This window comes from Rhea pennata, chromosome 23 (genome assembly GCF_028389875.1).
Source record: "Rhea pennata isolate bPtePen1 chromosome 23, bPtePen1.pri, whole genome shotgun sequence".
Lineage (NCBI taxonomy): Eukaryota > Metazoa > Chordata > Aves > Rheiformes > Rheidae > Rhea > Rhea pennata.
Genome location: NC_084685.1, coordinates 1,017,528 through 1,043,015, shown reverse-complemented (window position 1 = coordinate 1,043,015; position 25,488 = coordinate 1,017,528). Strand labels below are relative to the sequence as shown.

The window sequence follows — 25,488 nt, the reverse complement described above, 5'->3', positions numbered from 1 at the left end:
AAGACAGACATAGTAGCACTCACAACAAATACACAGAGAAACAGTTTCCCTTATTTTTAAGCCTCCTACTAACTTCTAGATTCTAAACAAAATTACATAAGTTATTGTAGAAAAGATGAAGACTTTAGGACAGAGATAAAAGATGACTTTTATACCATAGTGTTTAATTCCTGTTTCCTATGTGGTACGAAGATTAAATAGTTCTCAAAATGAATCAGAGTGCCAAATTTTATGCTTATTACCAACACTGTAGCAACAAGCTCGTCTATTCACTTCTAGAAGTCTAGCATTAAAGTGCATTTTTTGGTACGCAGTCCACGTGCACAGATGCATCTTTTTCTAAGCAGGACGCACTGGTTTATGTGTGGTTGTGTGCCTTCTTGCATTGTTATATGATCCACATTCCTCCGTGCATTTCAATACTTTGTTCAGCACCCATGACAGCTGATACAGTGACAAAGTGCCACGATATGGCCCACACTGACTCCTTACTGTAGCCAGCCTGGTCCTTTTAGAGCAGTTTTCTTTTGAATTCATATCAGTGTGGATTTTCTTGCCTGCCTGTCACACATCTGATTTCTTTGGAAGAGTTGAGGTGAGGGAAACATCAGCTAAATTAAGTAGAGGCTGTATCTTGGGCTGCCACATCCAATTTGACAAAGCACAAAACAAACACTTCGAAGTGGTAGATTATCTACCCTCATCCTAACTCAAATACACACAGATTTAACACAGGCAGCTCTCATTCAAGCAAGCTCATGTCATTGGACTTTACATGCCCAGTTAACAAACTGATATTAGATTAACATGAAAGTAATCTGAGTTTGCAGATTATAGTTAGCTACTGTTGAGCAGTGAATAGCCAGTGAGAATAGCCCACAACTAAAAAATACTACTCCCAAAACATCTACTACATTTATTTTCCAGCAGAAGGAGGGTTTTGAGAACATGGCAGACAAACTGCAGGTGATCTGGCCTGAATGGACATTGAAGTCTGCATGGACAAAACATGCCCTAAAATTTCATACAAGAAGGATGAGCTGCTAGTGCTCTGACCTTACTTGCTCTTCTGAGCAAAGTGACAGAAGGAAAAAAAAAAACACCCTTGAATTAATAAGAAAATAGTGCAGTCGGTGAGGCTCAGAAAGGACTCTCATATCTGTTAACAGGGCAAGACTGAGGACATACAGTGATGCCAGTTTCCAGATGGTTACAGCTGTAAGAGGTCCCAGGAAATTGGAGGGGAGGGAAGCAGAACATGATACATACTGCTTCCTAGAAAGCAATCCTTACCCAGCGCATTTACTGTTTAAGATTCAGAGATTTCAGATCCAGACAGTTAACATTGTGAAGATTGACTCTGAGATCCTGCACACTGAACTGGTTTCTAAGTGAAGTTCAACCACCAAGTCTGTTTACATAGTATGATATTCAAAGTGATCGTGGCACTACTACTTTTAAATTTCTGAAAACTGAGAAGGGAAGGAAAAATAATACAGGAAAAAAAGTCTAGATTCTATCTCAGAAGGAAAGCAACTGAAACCATATTCCAGCACTTATCATCCTTAGCAGGAAAACTGATCTATCATATGACTTGCACTCAAAATACTAATACCAGTATGCTAAATCTCCCAAGACTGATAAACCAAAACCAATTAACTGTAGTCATGATTCCATCATTACTGACCTTTGTAGCTAAATATTCAACATAGATGCTTCTTGTCATATAGTATTTTGAGTTTCAGAGTTAGTTTCTTACATGACAAGTCTCTTAGTTCTAGCAAGTTACGTTTTAAGCTGTCAGGACTTTGAACACTTACTAACCTCAGTTTTGCTTTGGATAACACCATTGTATCCTATACTGTCTATACTGGAATCAGATCTGTTCTCTGACAGAAATTCAGTCTTTATTTTCCTTTAGCACTTCCTTCTTCACTCTCACCACCTCCAGATTTCAGAATTAAAAGGAGCTGGGGGCTAGGATTGCTCAGAGTATTAGACTAACCTAGTACCCTCTTAGTGATTATCAAGAAATATTAATAAACTGCATTCCACTCTGCAACACAGAAGATGTGTTTTTCAATTTACTAACCTGTTACTATAAAGTAAAACTGCTACAAAAAGACTTTGCCATTAGCCATTCACAGTTAAAAGACACCTTCTCGTTCTACGGTTTGGTGACCTTCAATAAGTTAGATATTCAGGTTCAACAGTTCCCAGTATCAGGCGCTGATTTTGGACCAACTTCAGTATTTTGAGGTAACTATCAATTTTCTTTCTAATACTGCAGCAAACTGTTTCATAGGGGATAAATGCATCAACCAAGATTTAAATCAAATTTATCATGTCCAGAGATCTAAGTAGGGAAACTTTAACCCCAGTAAAAGACTCTTGAGCTGAAAATTATATCCTTGTAGAGAGGTTTCATGTATATGGATCCACAGCTATCATAATTAAGAGTCTTAAAAGAACTTCTCTAACTATAGAACAATACTAGCAGAAATGCTACTTAGAAGACACCTGATTAACTGAAGTGTAACTAACACAAGGATCCTTCCCCTCCTCACTAATCATTGCATTTGTTCCAAGTATACTGTAGCATAGTTGCACTGTAGGAAATAAACTTGAATTTTACTTCATCAATAAAATCTTTGTCCAGCATTAAGTTTAAGTACTGGTCTATCACCTGGATCATTTTGTTTTCTAGAGACTGACAGAGACAGCACACCAGACTCTTCAAGGGGTCTATGCATCCAAGTGGCTTTGGAGTATTCCTTCGCTAAACCGAGAACAGACAAGTTTAAAAGAAAGTCATTCCTAACAAGGGCCAAATGAAGAGGATAACCCCTCCCCAAAACACACACACACTCCTGCAGTTACAGCTTACTCACACTGCTGTGTTCTACAGTTACATTAATCTTCCTTCCAGAACTCCACTTATGAAATTAAAGAAATACGATGTCCTAAGTAACCTTCCAATAAACAGGCTTTCCAGCTATACTATCTCTTTAACGTATTAGGCAAGATGAGAAGAGAGAAAGAAAACAAGGCAAGCTATTAGTAACACATTAATGTACCAGTAATCTATGTACCAGTAGAAGCTGGTGGCCAGCTGGCTGGCTGCAGTATGGTATAAAAGGTCTTTGTGGTCCAGGTGGACAAGGTAAGTGTAGACTAGATAAAGGTAGGCCAGTAGTGTCTCCTTGCAGACAGCAAGGCAAGCTATATACTGAGCTGCCTTAGCAGAAAGCTAGCCAGTAGGTTGACAGAAATGTTTGTTCCCATCCATTGGAGTATCAAAACCCCCAAACAATGTACTGTGTCCAGTTTAGAGCTCTCCAGTACAAGGTCTTAGATGGAATGAGTCAACCAAAGGCCTTCAGCTAGGGGCCATTAAATCTTAGGAAAAGAGGGCAGAGGGTGAAGTTTTAAGGCTGTCTTCATCTTTGCTAAAATCCCCAGCAGGCAGCTGGAGCCACACTGTTGGTGTATGGTAAAAAGGTGAGAGTCAGTAGATACTAGTTACATAGAGGAAAGTATCTGATAAAGTATTGGGGGGGGGGGAAAGGAGGGAGGGAGTATTCTAGTGTTCAAATACTCTCATTGGTGAAAAGGTTACCCAAAGTATATAACCTCTATTCTTGGAGATACTTAAAACTTGATGGGACAGGGCCTGAGCAACCTAACCGAAAATAGCTCTACTCTGAGGAGGAACATGGACCAGCTAACTTTAAAGCTCACTTTCAGCTCAGATCTCCCTCTCAACTCAAATTAGCCGATGACTCTTCCCCTACAGATACCTGTCAAAGGCTGTGTGTTTAGTACATCTAGTAAATGCACTAAATACTCACCTACTGTGCAGTCAGTGCTTTCACTCTACACTAGTTCTCCTGACTACAATAATAAAGTCAAACTAGTAACATAAGTGAGTGATAAAGTACAGGTTGTTTCTTCCCAGACTAGAACTATAGTGCAGATTTCCACCCTTCAAGAGGCACCAAAATTAAAAGTCTAACAGTTGAATGCCACATTCTATCATTATCATAATCTGAATCACTTCATCTTTCTCAGGAGTATCCAAGACCTTCTGTAAGTATTACTTCAACAGTGATTTTTTTGGTAACTACTTTTTCCTCAGCTCTTAGTTTCTACCATGCTTGCTAACTAAAATCCTCAGTTAAAGACCAAGTTACTTCTCAAAATTATTATTACCAAGCTAACTAGCAAGGCTACCTTAACATCAGCTGAGATCAGTAGAAGAATTAGTGCCAATCTGCAGATACAAGCTCCCAAAGGTAGCCAAGTATAGTGTTTACAATTCATTTCTGCTTTCCTAGAGTTTTACAACTGAAGGTTTAAATACGTCCTTGAGCCTGAAATTGTACTCAAAGGAATCAAATGCTACAGACCTTACAGAAACAAAACAAAAATTCACAGTATCACGGTTGCATCCTGAAGGCTCAGGTGACTTCGTATGCTCTTAGTCAGTGTTTAAACTGCTCTTAACCAACTGCATTGAGAGCCTAAGAATGAGTTACAACACAAAGGATTCGGAGTGTACTTCTGCATTTGGAAACATCACTTAAGCAACCCTTATGCCCACACACTTGTTCCTACTCAGGTCTTTCCTTCCTATGTGCGGCAAATCAGATCAGGAAAACAAATTCAGTTGAAAGCCTCAGGGTAGGTAGGAGTAATTCCCCTCTGCCTCCCCTCCAAAGCTAGATCAGTTCCTGACCCCACACACAGCTAGATGGGTTTGCCAGTAGAGTCACAGACAGGTGAATGACAGACAACACTTAAATAAGCACTGTCAAGAAATGGTGAAATTATAGCCTCAACACAGCTTTAGAAGGGCCAGTGGATTATAACAAATAGACTTGTATTTTTAAATATGCAACCACAGGCCAAGAGTTCAGTGCTCCTACACATACCAGTGCTGTGATCATATAGGAAGTCTATGTACAACATCTTATTAGACTTCAGTGATTAAAAAAAGATTACAGGTATGTTGGTAGGTGAGATCCTTTATCTTACCAAGAAATAAATATGCACATTTTCATCACAAACCAAAAGCAAATTAATGCCATTCTTTCAGCTGTACATCACCATGCAATAAGTCTTTTCACTAGACTAGGTTGCCATAGCATCCATTCTGCATTCCCCTCACACAGACTAACATTACAGCTTTAAACTTTATCCTTCCCAAGCACTCATGCATAGATCAGGTCAAAGACTAAGTCTAAAAATTACCAGCATTTAATAGCTTGTGAGTTAAAAATTTTACCCCTAAGATTGACCCCAATATTGCTGTAGCTCAACAAAAGCTAGTGTGAAGAAATTCAGCACACATACAAGGCCTTGGAAAGAGGTGGAACTAACCAGCAAAGCTCTTCCAATCAATTTGTATACAATAAAGCCAAGAAGTGTTAGTCTCCTCACAATTATGACTCTAAGAGAAAGGACACTGATTTTAAATAGTATGTTTTCCTGAGGGAGGAAAAAAGTTAAGTGGCTAAAACAGAAAAGGTCTTATCACTGGGCTTCTGAACCCAAAAGAAGCCTACGTTTCCTTTGAAGGCATCATCCACATCTTTCTTTGCAGAGAACTTCAATAAAGCATTGAAATTATTTTTTCAGCTTTATTGCAAGTCTTGAGAATTTATGCTCTAACACCTGGCATTATTTGAATAAAAGCATATAAATCACATGTTTCTAGCTCTTACAGTTGAGAAAAAGTTTAACAACAAACAAGATGGAGGAACATCCCAAATTACAAGTGCTTTAATGCAGCAGTGCTTCTGCAAGATACACAACTGTAAGAAGTCACTGGAAACCTTCAGCATACATTACATACAATAATGTTACCCAAATATCTGTTCCAGCATCTGTAAAATATTCACCAGTGAATAAGACTGGATTACAAGTGAAATTCAGTTATACATAGTTCTGCAAGGCAAAGAAAGGGAAATGCCAACTCCTGGTTACATGAACTCACACTTTGTATTCTTAGGATAGACACTTGCAAGCACTTGCCAACCAACAGCAAGCACCAAAGAGCATACATGCACATTTCTGAACGATACACTGCAAACAGTAGCTGAGATTTGCTGCCTCTCAGTGTTACTTATCTCAAGCTTCACTCTGTTATCAAGTTGTATGTTCTACACATGCTAGAATCTACTGCCTCACAGAGGTACACATGGAGTGGTATATTCATATCACTTCTGCTGCTGCCTTTGTAGCAAAAACTAGCTGACAAAGTATTTATCATATAACCATAAATTTGGACAAGAGTGATGTGCTACTATAAAAATTGCTGTCTTCAGATTATGACAATCTGAGGTCCAGACATCTAGTGCAAACATTTGGAATTTTACTTCAACAGAAGCTTTTCCCTACCTGAGGGCATGTGGACCCAGTATAGAGCTAGAAGAGCTCAGTTCAATTATGAAGAGGATCATTCAAGTTTCAGTCCCTTTGTATTAAACATACCAGACCAAACCCAAAACTCAGTGGGTAAGAAAGAAGGGATCATAGAATCATAGAATCAGTAAGGTTGGAAGGGACCTCTGGAGATCATCTAGTCCAACGCCCCTGCTCAGCAGGGTCACTTAGAGCGTGGTAGGCAGGGTTGCATCCAGGCGGGCCTTGAAGATCTCCAGAGAAGGAGACTCCACAACCTCTCTGGGCAACCTGGTCCAGTGCTCTGTCACTCTCACAGGGAAGAAATTCCCCCTCACGTTCAGGCGGAACTTCCTGTGGTTCAATTTCTGCCCATTGCCTCTTGTCCTGTCACACGGGACCACTGAAAAGAGTTTGTCCTTGTCCCCTTGACACCCTCCCTTCAGGTACTTGTACACATTGATGAGATCCCCCCTCAGTCTTCTCTTCCCCAGGCTAAAGAGGCCCAGCTCTCACAGCCGTTCCTCAGAGGACAGATGCTCCAGCCCTCTGATCATCCTCATAGCCCTGCACTGGTCGCTCTCCAGTAGCTCCATATCTCTCTTGTACCAGGGAGCCAGAACTGGACGCAGGACTGGAGATGAGGCCTCCCCAGGGCTGGGGAGAGGGGCAGGATCACCTCCCTCGACCTGCTGCCAACACTCTTTCTACTGCACCCCAGGACACCATTGGCCTTCCTGGCCACAAGGGCACATTGCTGGCTCAGGGTCAGCTTGTCATCCACCAGCACTCCCAGGTCCTTCTCTGCAGAGCTGCTCTCCAGAAGGTCAGGCCCCAGCTTGTACTGCTGCCTAGGGTTATTTCTCCCTAGGTGCAGGACCCTGCACTTGCCCTTGTTGAACCTCAGGAGGTTCCTCTCTGCCCAGCTCTCCAGCCTGTCCAGGTCTCTCTGAATGGCATCAAAGCCCCCAGGTGCATCAGCCACTCCTCCCAGCTTGGTATCATTGGCAAACTTGCTGACGCAGTGTCCCCTCATCCAGGTCCTTGATGAAGACGTTGAACAAGATGGGACCCAGTACTGAGCCCTGGGGGATGCCACTAGCCACAGGCCTCCAACTGGACTCCACGCCACTGATGACAACCCTCTGAGCTCTACCTTTCAGCCAGTTCTCAATTCACCTCACTGTCCACTCCTCTAACCCATACTTTCTGAGCTTCTCTAGGAGGATGTTATGGGAGACAGTGTCAAAAGCCTGGCTGAAGTCAAGGTACACAACATCCACTGCTCTCCCCCCATCTACCAAGCCAGTCATTCCATCATGGAAGGCTATCAGGTTGGTCAAGCAGGATTTCCCCTTGGTGGATCCATGCTGGCTACTCCTGATCACCTCCTTTTCCTCCATATGCCTGGAGATAACATCCAGAACGAGCTGTTCCATCACCTCTCCAGGGATGGAGGTGAGGCTGACCAGCCTGTAGTTGCCTGGGTCCTCCTTCTTGCCCTTCTTGAAGACTGGAGTGACACTGTCTTTCTTCCAGTCCTCAGGCACCTCTCTAGCTCTCCAGGACCTTTCAAAGATCGTGGCGAACGGCTTGGCAATAACATCCACCAGCTCCCTCAGTACCTGTGGGTGCATCCCATCTGGGCCCATGGATTTGTGGATGTCTAGCCTGCCCAGAAGATCTCTAATCATATCCTCCTCAACCAAAGGAAAGTCCTCCTTTCTCCAGGCTTTCTCCCTCACGTTCAGGTTCTGGGATTCCTGGGGACTACCCTTAGCAGTGAAGAGTGAAGCAAAGAAGGCATTCAGTAATGCTGCCTTCTCTGTATCCCCCGTCACCAGGGCCCCTGTCCCATTCAGTAGCGGGCTCACATTTTCCCGAGTCCTCCTCTTGCTGCTGATGTATTTGAAGAATCTCTTCCTGTTGTCCTTAACATCCCTTGTCAGACTCAATTCCAAACGGGCCTTAGCCTTCCTTGCTGCATCTCTACATACTGTGACTGCATTCCTATAATTCTCTCAAGCAGTCTGTCCCCTCTTCCACATTCTCTGTATTTTCTTCTGTCTGAATTTGGCCAAGAGCTCCTTGCTCATCCATGCAGGTCTCCTGCCCCCTTTGCTGCACTTCTTACTCATAGGGATGCACCACTCGAGCTTGGAGGAAGTGATGTTTGAATAGTAGCCAGCTCTCCTGGATCCCCCTTCCTTCTAGGGCCTTAACCCATGAGATTCCTCCAAGTAGGTCTCTAGAGAGCCCAAAGTCCACTCTCCTGAAGTCCAGGGTTGCAATCCTGCTTGTTGCCTTACTTCTTTCCTGCAGGATTCTGAACTCCACCACCTCACTGTCACTGTAGCCAAGGCTGCCCCCAACCTTCACATCACTAACCAGTCCCTCTCCATTGGCTAGGACAAGGTCCAGCTGGACACCCTCCCTCGTAGGCTCCTTCACCTTTTGTGACAAGAAGCTATCATTGATGCTCTGCAGGAGCCTCCTGGACTGTTTGTGCCTTGCTGTGTAGTCCTTCCAGCAGATGTCAGGGTGGCTGAAGTGCTCCATGAGGAGCCTCCATCGTGAGGCTCCTTCCAGCTGTCTATAGAAGGCCTCATCAACTTCTTCTTCCTGGTCAGGCGGTCTGTAGTAGACCCCACAACAGTGTCCCCCATGTTAATCTGCCCTTTGATTTTCACCCATAAGCTCTCAACTGCCTCTTCCTCCACCCCTAGGCAGAGCTCGATGCATTCCAGTTGCTCTCTCACATAAAGAGCAACTCCACCACCTTGCCTTCCTGGCCTGTCTTTCCTGAAAAGCACATAGCCATCCATGACAGAATTCCAGTCGTGTGAGCTATCCCACCATGTTTCCGTGACTGCAATGAGATCATGGTCCTGCGACGGCACAGAGATCTCTAGTTCCTCCTGTTTGTTCCGCATGCTGCGTGCATTGGTTGGTACACATGCATTTCAAACAGGCAGTCATGCCATCTGTTTCAGCAAATCAACTGACCTCGGTATCAGCAATAAACTTATGAAATTTCACACATGCACACACACATATGTATAATATACAGTGATCGCCGATTATGAAATTCACCAATATCAAGCATAATTCAATGGGTGCTAACCATACTTTCCACTTCTATTCCAGATGTTTACCTGAACCTCTCATCTCTGAGCTTACAGGAAAATATTTCCATTAACATTAACTTTATATTTTAAAAAAACTACTAAGAACAATTTAAAGTTTTAGAGGAAGTACAATGCAAATTTAAGCACATGAAATCCAGAAGCTGGGATAAGGAAATTGTAAAGGGACTCTGAAGAGAGTCACATAGTAAGGCATTTATTCTGTATGAAATCAGGAGAACTGCAGCAGTGAAACCTAATCTCAGTCTGCAAGTACCTACATGGGAACAGAGACAGGATATAGAGCCCTTCAACGTAGTAAGTAAAGCTATAAGAGCCCCCAGACAAAATTAAATAAAAAATACAATCATTAGAATAGTTTACTGAATATTAAATTCCCAAAGCTAAAGAGTCCAGGTATGAGATCAGTATCTAGTATGGTGTCACAAAAGTTTTAGTTTTATACTCATCTTCAGTACACAACCTAAAGAAAGCATTTATACTATTTTAAGGTTTGAAGGGAATCCTGTCTTACAGTCTATATTCAATTCCCAATACTAATGGAAACTCCCACTGGTTTACTCTCACTAAGACGCAGCTTTGACAGTGTTGTCTCATCTTCCTCATCTGATGTTATTAAATTCCTCTCCACACTACCTCTCACTGATTTCCTCCCAAATTAATTGAGCTTGCCTGTATCAAGGGTCCTGCTGCAAACTGTACCAACCTATGGTGTCCCTTTCAGTTCTGTTTTACAGCATACATTTGCTTTTTCCCATTCCTGCCCACACCCTCCTGCCACTGTATAAAACTCATGCTTAGTTTTCTGCTATACAAGTTCATGTCCTGGTTTTATTTCGCACAGGCTGCTACTGATCTTTAGCAAGGAAAACTGGAGTCAAAGGGGCAGGAGAGGGGGCAGGGAAGGGCATGGCTACTGTTATGGAAGAACAAATGGGTTCAATCTATCAAACACAAAAAGCTATCAAAAGGTATAAGCTATACACTAGTGACACTCCCGTTTTCAGTTTCAGGACAGTCCTTAGTCTTGCTGCTTTGAAATGCAAGCTATAACTTTTCTTCACCTCTGAGCTGAAAACTTAATTGAAATTTCACCAATTCCTAGTATCTGCACAACTTTTTATAGAGCAGGAACAAATGCAGCTAGGTCCAAAAGAAACACCTTTTCCCCTACATTTGCCACAATCACCACACAAGACTTGCAGTTATATTCATCAGCCACATACACTCCTTTTCTTAAGGAAAGAACAAAGACATCAACAGTCTGGGTCATACAATGCTGTGGTACTTTGAGCTACTGAATTTGCCTGGAGATTAGCACATAATGGTCACAGGCCATATGAGAACCTATGAGTTCTCCTACAAGAACATATGACTGATTGCTATTAAAAAGTCTATATTGCACTCGATATGACTGCATACAACTAAGTGTTAAAACTCTGATGTTATATGATTTCATCAAAAGGTCTGTATAAAAATCAATTATATCACTACACCTGCCAAAATGCAAGTCTTGAACCTTCCATTATTTCTGCAAGTTGAAATGATAGATCTAGTCTTGTGTCCCTTCTCTGCCAGTGCAAAGTAATAGTTTGCCTCCAACATGTTCAGCCTCAGAAGTACTCCCACTTGACTAGAAATTTACTTTCTGCTGACAGAAATACCATAACTTGATCACTTGCTTCAGAAACCTACATGTACATACACATGCTTGTTAACTTCTGGAAATTGTTCTCCTGGCAACAAAAATTCTCCTTGCAGATCCCTCCTGTTAAAAGCTAGTAGTTCAGAACTATCTTATACCTCTGCCAGAATAGGTAAAAGCCTGTATATCTACCGCTGTACTCTGAACAAGAGAACATTGTTCTGGGATATTGTAGTTATAAACAGTTATGACATTCTTTTAGGATGTAGTAAGCCCACTCTTTATCCACAGGTTAGTGGAGTAGTGAAGCGCTATGTTGGAAACAGTATGTTTCAAACATTTTCCATCAGCCTTAATGCAGAAGATGAACCCCTGCTGATCAGTTTGATTGTGGCATCCACACTAACCTGAATGGATTGCACAATGTAGGCCTGCTATTTGCAACACCACAACTTACAGATATAGACTACGGGTAATAGATGGCATAGTTCAGTGTTGTCAAAATAGATAGGTATACCCATAAACTTGGGTTTAGAGTGCTGCAAAGTCTACCAAGATTTGCAAGAGACACCAAAGAAGTCTTAGGAGCAAATTCTGGGCTTACATATCAGCACTCAGAAGAGGAGACAAATCTTTGACATCAATAAAACCTTAGAACTTTAACTACTGCACTTCTCTACTGTCAAATACCTGCCACCCTCAACAGTCCTATCTGTTTTTAGGGTCACTGCAATAGTATGTTCTCATGGTGTAAGAGAAAAAAGAAGTCTGTCCACTCTCGAAGCCACCAGTCACAGACCACCTCTGTTCCTTCCACTATTGGCAGGAGTATACAACTTTACCGGTTCACTTTCAGTTTGAAGTGTAAAGTTTATTCATTCCTATTGCAGTAAGATTTTCTGTACTGGTGAACGAATCAGAACAAATCAGAAGCTCCTTCAGAGCCTCCACATGAGCGCCTACAGAACTACAGCAGCATTCAAGCCTCATGGACTGACAGGGTCCCAAATCAACTGATTATTTCTGCACAAGGACAGTTTCAAGATATACATTTATTTCCTTTCAACTACTGCTAAGCTGTTCATTGTGATAGCAGTTGTAAGTTATCACAATTGTAAGTTACCAGCTTCAAAGTTAAATTTTCATCAGTCATCATTAGATCCAAAATAGGCACCAGCATCAGATCATTCCCTGGGCCAGGGAAGCTCAGCAGTAAAAAACACAGCAAGACATGACTGTTCTTTCTTTCTTTCAGCTTCATGGGGAATACAAGTCCTTTCACAGGCAGCTAGCTACTATGCTCAGACTAAAGCCTGGAACACATCTCTTCCTCCTACAGAGTCGAGGGTAACCTCCTTCATTTGAGTTTACAACAGATAATAATTTTATGAGCTTGTTTCAGTAGCACCTCACAAGCTATACTACTAGGGATGAATAACATGGATTAGATAGTTGTCCTAATATTTGCACCCCTCTCAAACCAGGAATAGATACTAACTTGCCACTCAGACCTCTACAAAGGCTTTTTCAGTCATTTTTGAAATAATACCTCATAGCGCTTACATCACTCCATCCAGCTCATGTCTGTTTCTCATACAATCCATTAAACAAATCAAGATTTGCTATTGTTTTCTTGCTGAAGTTACCATTACCTCTTTAGCAGCAAGTCCTGTTACTGGATGTTAGGCTGCCCATATGGTGGTAGGGGACAGTCTTTTGCTGCCCCGGAGAGATTCTTGCTGCCCAGATAACAGCAAGTGCAGGACAGAGTTTGGAGGAAGAGAGCAGAAGAAAGGAGAAACACAGTGGAAGCCTATTTTTTTTCCCCAGACCTAGAAATCCACAGCTTCTCCTCATTCTGGTCTTACCACTGATATTATCTGTCATGCATACATCTTCTGACAACTTGGGATAACAGGGGCCTACAGCCACCTCAGCAAGTCTTGGTTGATGATTATTTCTAACTGAGGTACAAAGAACACAGCAATCAACTCAGTGAGTTTCCTTTCATGCTGTCAGTAGTGATTTTCAATGTCTCAACTCATATAGACTCCTCAGCCTCTGTGTACCCTATCATTGAGAAATTCCTTCCTGTGGGGCACACATTAACTACTCCACCCAGGCCAGAATCTTTTTCAGTCTGCCAGCTGACAGCCAGTTCACTGGACAGATGCTCAGCACCTGTCAATAATTTCACTACAGAAGCAGTTGTTCTTTGAGGTTCCAAAAGACATCTTTAGTTACATCTCAGATTGCAGGCTAAACCAGATTTTAAAAAGTGTGTGCACACACTTTATATAAAAACAACATATTCAATCCTTACTCAAGTTTTGTATCAAATATAGATTTTGTTTTTAAAAACCAGATTGTAATTTGGAAAAAAAAAAAAAATCAAGACACTAACCTGTATAGATTGATGGAATTCTAACCATACTTCATGTGGCAATTCACTTTCAGGAATTGAAAGTAGTAGCTCAAAACAGCTCCTGGAAAAGTAAGAGACAAGTAAACAAACAGAAACATTCTACAGTTATGATAAAATAATTTGTGGTGTTTATTGCTTAACATTCAGATAAGAAGTGACAGTAACACTGAATCATCTTTGACTGCACAAACCAGTAAAAAAAAAAATAGAAAAAGTCAAGCATCAGTCATAACACAGAAAATTACTCCTTTTTACTATGCACCATCCCACTAGGTTAAGACTGCTGCTAGTTTTATAATGAAAATCAGCCAATTCAGTACAGCTCAGTAACTTCACACTACAGAGTGAAGTTTCCTTTTTCCTCTTTGCAAAGAAATCATAATATCCGTTTTGAATAAAATTCACTTGACTCCCAGCATGGTCTGTTTGCCTAGAGTGAAAGCCAGTTTTTACCCAACCTGGAGTTACCAGTACACATAGAAAATAAGACTATGGAAGAATGCAGGAGGAGCAGTGGTCTGACAGAAGGCATGTTAATGCTGATGCATCAGCACAGAAATAGACCTGTAGAATAGACTCTAGAAGTATCCTCTGAATCTTTGAGAGCACAAATAAGGGGCGGGAGTGGAGAAGGATCCAAATTCCTGCAACACAATCTGCAGGACACTTGAGAGTTTATCAAACATCCTCCTTCCCCCTTTTCCCCTGATATGCAGATCAAAGATGTTCATGTTACCCAAGTCAGAGAAAACAGTCCAGATTAGACTGTAATATTCCTGGTGTCAATTCAGAGGACTGCTGTATTGGTGCAGCTCAGTTACCTGCACAAAACTGATTGAGAGAATCACCTTATTTCTACATTTGACCAAGCCCCTTCTTAAAAATAAGACACTAGTCATCCAATCTTGTCTTAATAAAAAGGAAAAGTTGCTATATCACCTGTTCTGCGTCAACAATTATTGTTAGTATTTGAATCAGCCTCATCACATTTAATAACAATAGCACGTGAATTTTTGCAGGCATGCATAACAATGGCATGTGAATGTGAACTTAAATATATCAGGTTTTCCAAATGAAAACTTGAGAAAATGGAAAGGGTTCAGAAAGTTTAGCATCTTTGAAATATCTAGCAAATTAAAATCTACATATTCCAAAAACAGTAGGGTGGGGGGAGGAGGGGAAGTGAGATCTGCTTGATATTCCTTCAGTTAGACTTTCAGGCAGGCCAATGTTAATCTCTTTTCAGGAAGGAGGAAACAGTTGCATGTATTTAACATGTCTGCCTCTTTTGAGAGGAAAGTCTTAGAGACTAGAGATCATCTTTTCTAGGAGCCAAGATAATGACAAAGCTATTGCCTATGTTTTTCTCAAATGTGGATAATCTAACTCTCTATTAGGTATACTCAAATGGACTATTTAAATCCTGTGTAGATTCTGTTCCTGTATAGAAAGATTTTGCCTAATTAAAACAAGTATGCTATGACTATTTCAAGCTTGGAGATATCACAAGATTTATATGTAACAAAAATGCTCCCACAGGTCATAACATTACAAGGCCCTGGAAAGAAAACTGATCTAAGACTTAACATAAAATAAATGAACTGTATAATTGCTGCAAGTTAGACCTAGGTTGCTAGATAGTTCTAAAACATTGATTTTGTTTACACCTCCATTCCTCAATACTAAAATGTAAGACATGACAACACATTTACTCTTCCCATAGCTAAAAGGACAAAGCTTGTGGACAGGGAGCTGCAGAGATGACCAGGAAGTAAACATGAGTTTCAAAACTGCTTAGTATCCAAGAATGACTTTTCTCTTTCTTCCTGGCTTCTGACAAATGCATTACAGAAGTTATCTGCAAAAAGTGTTATGCCTAATCAGTTTTCAGTAGGAATTAACAGTCACTTAGGTAGACTGTATCAGAAAGACAAATACTGAGTATCTAGCCACTCTTTCTACATTTCAGAAGCTTGCCTCTGCTATCAACGTGTTTGCTTAAATAAGGGTTTTAGTCCTGTGAAGACCTCTAAACACTGTCAGGAAGACATAAGATTGGATAACCTTCGTCACTACTATTTAGTAATTACTTAAACATGAGCCACTAGAAGCTCAATCATTGCTACGTCCATGAGAAAGTGGCAACTAGATTGACAGCTGTTCCAACTGTCATTTGTCTCAGCATTCTTATAAGAACGTACATATTTTATGAATAACTAGGACTGATTTTCCTATTGTATTTAAATCTGGCAATAAAATCTCACTCACCAGCTCAAAGATGTGTAGACACAGAGGCTGCCACTTGACAATCAAAGAAAACATTACCAAGTCTCACAGGAGCTGAGCTTGATTTTAACAGATTCAAAACTAATATAAACAAAACCCCCAACCATCACTAAGAAAACCACACCTACATATGTGATCTTTTATAGTGTCCAATATTCACATATGTTACCAAGAAATGCATTTATCTGCAAACTTTGTGGTTAATCTGCTTTAAAAAAATTTTTTTGATACACATCTCTATTTCAGAGCATACAGGACAAAGAAAGGCAATCATCAATCCTATCCTGCCCATTATTTTAACTTGTAGACATAATTTCTCTAGAACATTACTTTTCATGCATGATCTTGGTTACATAAAATAACAGGCTTAAAATAGCAAAGAAAAGTTTTACAAGTAATTTTTTTTGTAATTATGGGTTTCTTGCTTTATTACAGATTTTAGCTATGACATGACTTACTATAGTATGTAGTATCTTCAATTTATTCTCATTCTGACACTTCAGAGCACCAATACAATTAATCTAGTATGTCTATACAAAAAAAGCCTTCTAAAGGTACATAGTAACTAGGTAAATTTCCACCGAAGCGTCAGATATTCAACTTAATTCTTTTTCCAGTAAATTCCAGTTTTAAAATTCTCTCCTTATGGTCTTCATTTAATAAGTGATCAACAATAAGCAAAGAAAATACGACCTCTGAAAGTCATAGGCTAGAATAAACTTAAAAATCTCTCTGAACATGTCAATAATTTGTCAGTTATAGCAACACTATATAACTCATTTCATGGCAGCTAAATCTTAAAGGCTAGGAAGGGTATGTTCTTTCCATTTTGCGCTAGAGACGAAGTATTTCCGATGAGGAACGGCTGTGAGAGCTGGGCCTCTTCAGCCTGGGAAAGAGAAGACTGAGGGGGGATCTCATCAATGTGTACAAGTACCTGAAGGGAGGGTGTCAAGGGGACAAGGACAAACTCTTTTCAGTGGTCCCGTGTGATAGGACAAGAGGCAATGGGCAGAAATTGAACCACAGGAAGTTCTGCCTGAACGTGAGGGGGAATTTCTTCCCTGTGAGAGTGACAGAGCACTGGACCAGGTTGCCCAGAGAGGTTGTGGAGTCTCCTTCTCTGGAGATCTTCAAGGCCCGCCTGGATGCAACCCTGCCTACCACGCTCTAAGTGACGTTGGACTAGATGATCTCCAGAGGTCCCTTCCAACCTTACTGATTCTATGATTCTATTTATTGCAGAAGTCCTCTAGCACATAAAGCAAAAAGTATCTCTATAACATATTAAATAAAATTATCTCTGGGATCTCACTGTAAGTTGTTTTAAAGTATTCTTCATGATGATCACTAAGCTAGGGGCAATACTTTTCATATAATATTAATGAGAACAATCTTTAATTGTCCTTTATGGATGTGGAAGCAAGCATCTAACTCTATTAGGACAAAATATTCTTCCTTGCCCCTCTTAAAGCATTTGTCTGATCTGCAAACTACAAGAATAGATGCTATAACCACTCTAAGCTCTCCTTTTACTACCTACGGTTAGCTGTTAGACCAAGAAGTTCTCCTGCGGCACCAGCATCGTATTTTTATGATCATTATCATCACATTTTCAGTCTCTACCATCATATCAAAGTTTCTGTGAACACACAGTAGACCTGGTCAAGTGGCAGGGAAAGCCTTTACTGCTGCTGACTCAGCCAGCCTTTAGGCCAAACTGCTTCTCTTCACAGCCAAAAATAGCTTCTTTGTGTTTAAAGAGATTATGAGTAGCTGCAAGTTATTCCAATTTGATTGACAGACAGTATAATACTTCGTTCTGTTTTAGTCACCATCCATCTATACATAAATATTTGTCAAAGAGCTCGGGTAAAATTACAACTATAACAGCAGCTCACACATACAACTGTGCCATAAACAACAAAAAAAAGCTTATTCTTTTCAGAAGGGGACTTGCTCAGAAGTTCCTTGCATTTACCATGGGAGACAGTGCACACAAAGCCAGTTACTGCAGAGCAACTAATGCAAGTTAATTAATCTCTGTACAAAGACATAACATTATAGCTTCTGTTAAATGAAAGCCAGATTAAGTTTTTCTGTAGAAAAATCATTTTCAGAATGACGACACTTACCCAAATACAGAAGACCAAAGCACCACTAGTTGAGGTTGGGAAACAAAATGCTTAAGTACAGCTTTGTGATATTATATATACTTATATAATTATATATTTATATATTATATATTTATATAATTTATATATATATATATTTATATATATATGTATAATATCACAAAATAAATAAAATTATATATATATATATATAAAAATACGAGCACTAGAGATATATACTAGATAACAAACAATGTAATGTGATATTGAATTTGACAACTGTATTTAAACAAGTGGCCTATTCATTTGTAAAGTTTGTGTATTCTTTCAAAAAGATTATAGTGTACCACCAACTTACAGCACTAGCCTGCCAAGTACCAAAAGAACATCTTCACATTCTGTAGTCAAGTAAGGTCGTGCATTAGCAAAGCTCTGGATGGAGATTCGATACACTTCCAAAAAGGGTAAAACATGTTCCGATGCACCCCGACTGCCAGCATACTGAAGTAGCGTCTGAAAGAAAATGAATTTTATCATTAAAAGTTCTCATAATAAACTTTTATCTAAAAATAAATATTAATATGCAATATCAAGCATATGTAGTGGAAGAATTCTGGAAGTGAGAAGCTTTCACACTAGAGGAAATCAAAAATGGCAGGTTTTCTCCTCAACAGAAATTCTCTCTTTTGTTCCAAAATATTTTCCTTCTGTTTGGATATCTGATAAACATAGCAGAATTTCTACTGCAAAGCAACTTAGAGCCAATAGACCCAAATGTGAAATGCTAAGTCAGAAATTCAGGGAGAAGTTCTGTTCTTCCCCTCCTTTATATAACTTCCATGAAGTCAGAAGCACATGTGTAAGACTGGAATCTATTACTAGTAAGAATGCAGAAAAAAAGCAAGAAGCTCAAGATTAAGGACAGTATTTCAGCTGCAGTATTAAAAAAAAATGTATATATTTCCCATAAAACAAACATAAAGCCACTAAAGGAGAAATATGAAGGCCAAGTCATGCTGTTGTGTAGACACTTTTCAAATGTAAAATTACCCTAGATTTTAGTATGTGACCACAGCAATCCTACCTTCTGCAGGCATAGTATTGAAGAAGCAACCTGAAATATAAGCTGTTCCAAAAAAGGAATAAAAATAGGTTTCAAATATCAGCAGAGGGATGACAGTAGTAACATTTTCTCTTCTTTTCCTTTTTAAAATCTCCCTATGTTATTATGTTATTTCGCTACAGCTTATGAAGTAATATTGAGAGCAAGAAGGAAACTGAATTAAAGATACCTTGGTTCTACCAAGAACTTCCTTCACAAGTAGCACTCCTGCTATTTAGCTTCTGTTACTACCAGTTATAATCTATCTCTCACCACACACCTTCCTCACCCCAAAGAAGGCACAAATCTTGACTAAGGCCAGCTGCAAGAGGGGGAGGAAAAGAAAAGGGAGGGAGGGAGAGGCGGACACTAGTGAACAGACCTACAACCAGCTTACTAAAACTAAATGGAGTCATTAGGAGGGCCAGAAACAAAGGTTAACATTTAACACAAGGGGCCAGCCACACACTATTTTATAGTCCAGTTAATGTTTGTCAGCCACACACTATTTTATAGTCCAGTTAATGTTTGTCAGTGATCTAACACTCTGTACTGTGTAATCTATATAGTACAATTCCTAGGGTTAAAAAAAAACTGCAAACATCCACTGGAATGGTACAATTTCATGTGATCTTCAACAAAAAAAGCTGTAAGAATACAAATCAGAAAAAATAAAGGCTACTTTGTAGGCTAGTCTCTTAGAATTTGCAGGAATTATATTGATGATAACTGAATTACAGTGGCAGACTCTCCAAAAGATGACTATCAACAGTTTTAAGAGGTGAGGGTAAAGAACAGAGATAGGCTGCAAAACAAGCCACAGGTTGGAAGTTTACATACACCATCCTTAAACACAGCACAAAGATCATTAACAGAAGCTGTCAATGACCAGTAAGTAAATAGCTTTAGCACTTCCCTATGGCAGGCGTGTTAAGGATTTAACAGTATAATTCAAATTACAGATGACATTAGAAGCAATAAGTTATGTTCAAAGGCTGTCAGGATACAATCCCTAGAATTATTCAAGTAATTGATGACTATCATAAAGCCATCTATTTAGTACACCACAGCAGTAAGTCTACCTTTACAGCAACAGAAGACCAAACATGCCAATAAATGCATTAAAAAAGAAAAAGAAAGCAAACAGTTAAAAATACTCAGATGAGCTGTACCCTTATGTGCAATCTTAGCATTGAGATCAAATTTTTATAGTTAATACTAGCAATTTGTGAGCAGCCAATTACTAGAAACCTTTCCCCAAGTATAAGCACACTGAAGCCAAGATTGCTCAAGACAGATAAGCGGTGAGAGACTTATTAAATAAGTTATTAGCTTGAAGTTCAAATTAGGTTAATTCTGAACATTAACAACAACATACTAACAAGTAAGTAGAATGTAGTAACTATACTGTAGGGACTATTAAGTGCCCTTTTGCTATCCGACAAGCAATAGAAATTTTAATTGTCCACTATGGAAGTTCCTTGGAAGTCTATATATAAAAAATATTTCTGATAAAATGTAAATTCTCTCATTTAAGCTAGTCACTAACAGATGAGTAATTTTTTTTGTAATTACTGCCTTATAGTCTAATTTTAGGATTTGAAAAGAATATTTAAACATTTGAAGTCAGGATAAAGTATAAGGGTATGTGCATTAACGAATCTCTCCTTCTTTGGACTGCAATTACATGGTTGGTGGGAAGCAGGTAAAAGATGCACACATCCACCTGCAGCACAATTTAGAGACCTGGCTAGGTCCTCAGCACTGCATGGCTTCTCGTGTCCTATATTGGTAGGAATCCTACTCCTCTACACTTCTGAGCAACATTTTATTTTTTCGCTCAGAACTGATTTAAACATCTCCAGACCAGCAGACCAGTTTTTAAATACCTATTTAAAGGGACAAGGGGAGTGATGGGGTGAGAGTGGTGAAGGAAAGAGGAGGAGGGGAAAAGATATTTAAAAAGGTGATCTCTTCCTGAAGGTACTCAATTGCAATTGTCCTAATACTCAACTGTGTCACCTTCAAGAATTTCAGTAAGGCAAGAGGCACTGTATGTCTGCAGAGAAGATACTTTGATGTCTTTAGTTTGTTCTAAAAGCTCTGTTTTGCTGATAGCTCTACTGTATATACAGAGAACAGTTATTTCAGACACATACAAACTGTTCATACCAGTTGGCTGTTACTGAGCTCCTCCACAGATGTGTTTTCCATTAGCTGAATGTGCAAAGCATCACACTTGCATAATGTGAAGCTTTGAGTCAGCCCACTGTTTAGGCTTCAATGGTTTTAGTGTTATTCTGGACACTAGTCTTATGCTTTCCTTTAAGGTGTCTATTTTTGAGAAGGGTAGTATCATCTAGCATCACTCCAGGGAAGACCTACCAGAAGCTAGAACTTTTGGCACTGCATGCTCTAGCAAAACATAGCATCCAGACAGCTCAGAACATAGAGAGACTTAATCTGTCCATAATTCGTTGTGCAGTTTAGTTTCAGTAATTCCCACAGGCAAATAGAGCACTTTTCTGGGCTATGATACAGCTGTGAACACTGGATGGCAAATCTATCACTGGCTAAAACATTCCAACTATCCTTATCTCAGCTGCCTCCTCAGATCATACCTAAATCCACTTAATTTCAGCTTCTGTCTAGGCATGTTCTACAGTAGCTCAAGAAGCTTATGACAGGATACCAATGGTACCCTCCAAGTCACTAATACAAAGTTAAATTGAGATTCTTGAATTTCATTTAGAGACAGACTTCGAGTTATTCTGAAAATTCTTATTCAAACAATTTTCAGTAATTTAGGTTTGATCATTAAATCTCTGTGCAACATCTACAAACATTCCCAGATAGAAAGTGAAATCAACAGGTAAACCTGCACCTAGTTCATACTGATCTGACTGTGCACTGACATCACAAATTCATACTTCATTGAAATCGCTAGCTTGTCATCCAACCACTTTGCATTTTCCACTGAATCTTATGAGTACTGTTAATCATGATGATTAGAAATACTGCAACAAATGGCAATACAGGTAATACAGATAAAAAAAATGAAATAGACTTATCTGTCATGATGTTCTAAAACGAAACTCTCATTTGATACTAGTACAATGACCTTAAGAGGGTTTGTTTCACATTTTTTACTGGACAATTTCTTTTTTTTTGAAAGGTAACAGAACTGTCTTCCATAAAACTCCACTGATCAAGTGCCTCTATGACTTCATCCATAACCAGACGAAATAGTCTGTGTAAACAGACCTCTATACATTTGAATTATCTTGACAAGCTCCAGTAAGTGTTAGCTGCATATTTGTTTCAAAACTCTGATGCAATAAATGGTACAGAAAATCATTTTAGCAAGTTCTGAAACATGGAAGAAAAAAAACAAAACAGCACAACACACATTATGTAGGATCCCATGCAAATATGAGGGCACATGTCTTAAAGGTGTGTACAACTTGGGATATACATAGAGGCAGTAGCAGCACCTTGTAGTTTGAGAAGTAACAGTTCCAACAAAACAAACAAACAAACAAACAAAACTTTTCAGTGGTGTGGTAAAGTGACAAGATAAAATATTCTCCCAAGAGAATGGTATGGCAAACTACCCAACCTGGGGATGTAAAATAAAAGACCACGAGGAGAAGTCACTTGCATACAATGGACCAGAAAAATAATCTCATTTAGTATCCAGTTTTGCCACTCACTTATCAAAAAGAGAAATATCAAGTAGATGTATCAGCTAATGTATAGGTATTATTGGCTTGTAAACTGTAAAGTACCTTGTACATTTTTGTAACACATGGTCTCTTCAGATTCAACCTGGAATTCTGTCTAACACAGCAAATAAATAAAGACTATTTAATCTTAGAGCTCACAGTAAACAAGGCCATGGGGGGGAGGGGGAAAGCAAAATTAATTAACCACTGCAAGATTTTTTAAAAAACAAGCTGAGATCTCCATCACCAAGACCTTAATCAAGCTCAAGCATTCTTCTAAAAGTTACCAGCCTGATTCAAAAATTTCTTACTGGTGTGAGCTGCACTAAACAAAGATTCAGACTAGATCCTCAGAGTATCAAACATAAGCTTATCTTGTGATCAAAATTAACTGCACTCCTATACAAATCAGGAAACATTGTTTCTTCCACATCAGATCTCCATCAGGTCTGGACACATTACTTGAACTCCGAGGTAAACAAGGACCAGAGGGTCCGAGGTTTAGATCCCAAGCCAGAACTGGACTGGGAAAATGCTGTGTGGTCTGTCTACTCCAGAGAGCCCTCCAGCTCCCACAGGACTCCCGAGCGTTACTGGACACCCAGGCCCAAAGTACTTCAAAAGCCCATCGCCGGCGGCTCCCCGAAGCACAGGCCCGCCCGGGCCGGGCCGAGGAGAGCAGCAGCCCGCCCGCAGAAGCGGCCCGCGCCATCGGCCGGGTGCGCACGTCGCAGCCGGCCCCGCGCCGTGTCACGACAGCCCCAGAGAAGCGGGCGGCGCGCCGGGGCCGCAGCCCCGCTCTGCGCCGGGCAGGGCCGGGCGCGCACTGCGGCTGCGGAGGCCCGCCGCGGCCCCAACCCCCGCCGCCCCAGAGCTGGCCTGCAGCCCGCGCCGCGGCCCCCTCCGTACCTGGCAGAAGCCTCGGCAGTACGCACGGGACGAAGCCTCCGACACCTCCTGCTCACGCAGCTCCGTCTGCAGCTGCCAGAGGCGGGCACGGAGCGCCGCCACCAGCCGCTGCATCTCGGGCCGCGGAGCCGCCTCGGCCTCTGCGTCCGCCATCTGCACCCGGCCCTACTGCGCGTAGGCAAGGATCACGTGACTCGCAGCCACTGACCTCATCGTCCCGGGACGGCGTCACGTGACCCGCATGTGACACGGCGCGCATTTCCGCGTACACGTGACCTGAACGCTGGGGCAGCCGACAAGGTAGCGAGCGGGAGTTTCCTGCCGAGTGACGTCACCTGACGCGGCGTGCGCCCACCTCAGCCCGCCGCCAGCGTGTGTGAGTCGCTTCAGAGAGGTGGGGAGAGGCGGCTTGGGGCAGCCTAGCCGCGACCCGCACGCCTGAGGGCTCGTGCGCGTGCTAACGGCTGTCTCCTGGCATCACCTGCGCCTCAGAGCTGCCCCGGCGCTTCCTCCTCTCCCCACCGTCTCGGGGAGTAGCCGCACACAACTGGAACAGGCTGCGTTTCCCCCACCCCAGGGTGCAGCCTGGTGCACGCTGGAGCTGTCCTGGCTCTTTGGAGCTCGGCCTGAGGGGAAAGATGGGGCAAAACCTGCCTCCCCGCCCCCGGTTCAGCACCACTCCACTGCCCTCTCCCGCAGCATGGCAGGGCCCACAGCAAGGCTTTCCCCTGGTGTGGTGGAAGCCTGGTAGATGTGTGGGCTCCTGCAGGAGATTTCCCTACAGGGTGGGGCACTGGAAGCAAGAAGTTTGGTCTGTCAAGAGATTTTTCCCCAAGCAGAGTACCATTCCCATCTGTCTTCCTCACGCTCTTGCCAACACTGAACAGCACTGGCAGGGCTGCACCATAACAAAGACCCAAGACCCATCCCTCCTATCAGAAATAGTTCTTGGAGAGCCCATCCTCATGGTTAAATGTAAAGATTCCTAACAAGACTGAGAGGGGAAACTTAAGTGTCCAGGCGTGAAGCCCAGGCTTCTCCCTGATGTGAACACCAGCACCAACCTCAGTGCAGTGTCCAGCTTCATCACTGTTACAGCTTATCTGCAGTTAAGTCTTGGTAGCCACTGTAATCTCTTCCAACAGGGGTACTGGCCCATTTGTGCTCATGGCAGGGATACACAGGCATGGCTAATTTTTATTGCAAGAGTTAATAAAGCTGCTTTGTTAATACCCATGAATATGTGGGAGCTGATAACAGGGAAGTAAATCACTGGAATTCTACTATGGAATAGTAGATACTGTATCACTGGGGATTTTCACAGAATCATAGAATCAGTAAGGTTGGAAGGGACCTCTGGAGATCATCTAATCCAACCCCCTGCTAAGCAGGGTCACTTAGAGCGTGGTAGGCAGGGTTGCATCCAGGCGGGCCTTGAAGATCTCCAGAGAAGGAGACTCCACAACCTCTCTGGGCAACCTGGTCCAGTGCTCTGTCACTCTCACAGTGAAGAAATTCCCCCTCATGTTCAGGCGGAACTTCCTGTGGTTCAATTTCTGCCCATTGCCTCTTGTCCTGTCACACGGGACCACTGAAAAGAGTTTGTCCTTGTCCCCTTGACACCCTCCCTTCAGGTACTTGTACACATTGATGAGATCCCCCCTCAGTCTTCTCTTCCCCAGGCTAAAGAGGCCCAGCTCTCACAGCCGTTCCTCAGAGGACAGATGCTCC

General features: G+C 41.4%; 1 protein-coding gene across 3 annotated transcripts in view; it reads right to left on the bottom strand.

Moving 5' to 3' along the window:
• Positions 1 to 23,918, bottom strand: part of RLF (RLF zinc finger) — a 54,972-nt gene extending 31,054 nt beyond the window's left edge. For 2 of the 3 annotated variants that reach the window (XM_062594199.1, XM_062594200.1), the window contains exons 1-3: positions 23,758 to 23,918; positions 18,380 to 18,534; positions 13,601 to 13,682 (exon numbers count right to left, since the gene is read on the bottom strand). In XM_062594199.1, coding sequence (XP_062450183.1) covers positions 13,601 to 13,682; positions 18,380 to 18,534; positions 23,758 to 23,910 — 390 coding nt within the window. In that variant the 5' untranslated portion in view covers positions 23,911 to 23,918. The remainder of the gene's footprint in view (positions 1 to 13,600; positions 13,683 to 18,379; positions 18,535 to 23,757) is intronic. The other variant, XM_062594201.1, reaches the window with a different exon arrangement.
• Between the last annotated feature and the right edge of the window lie 1,570 nt (positions 23,919 to 25,488).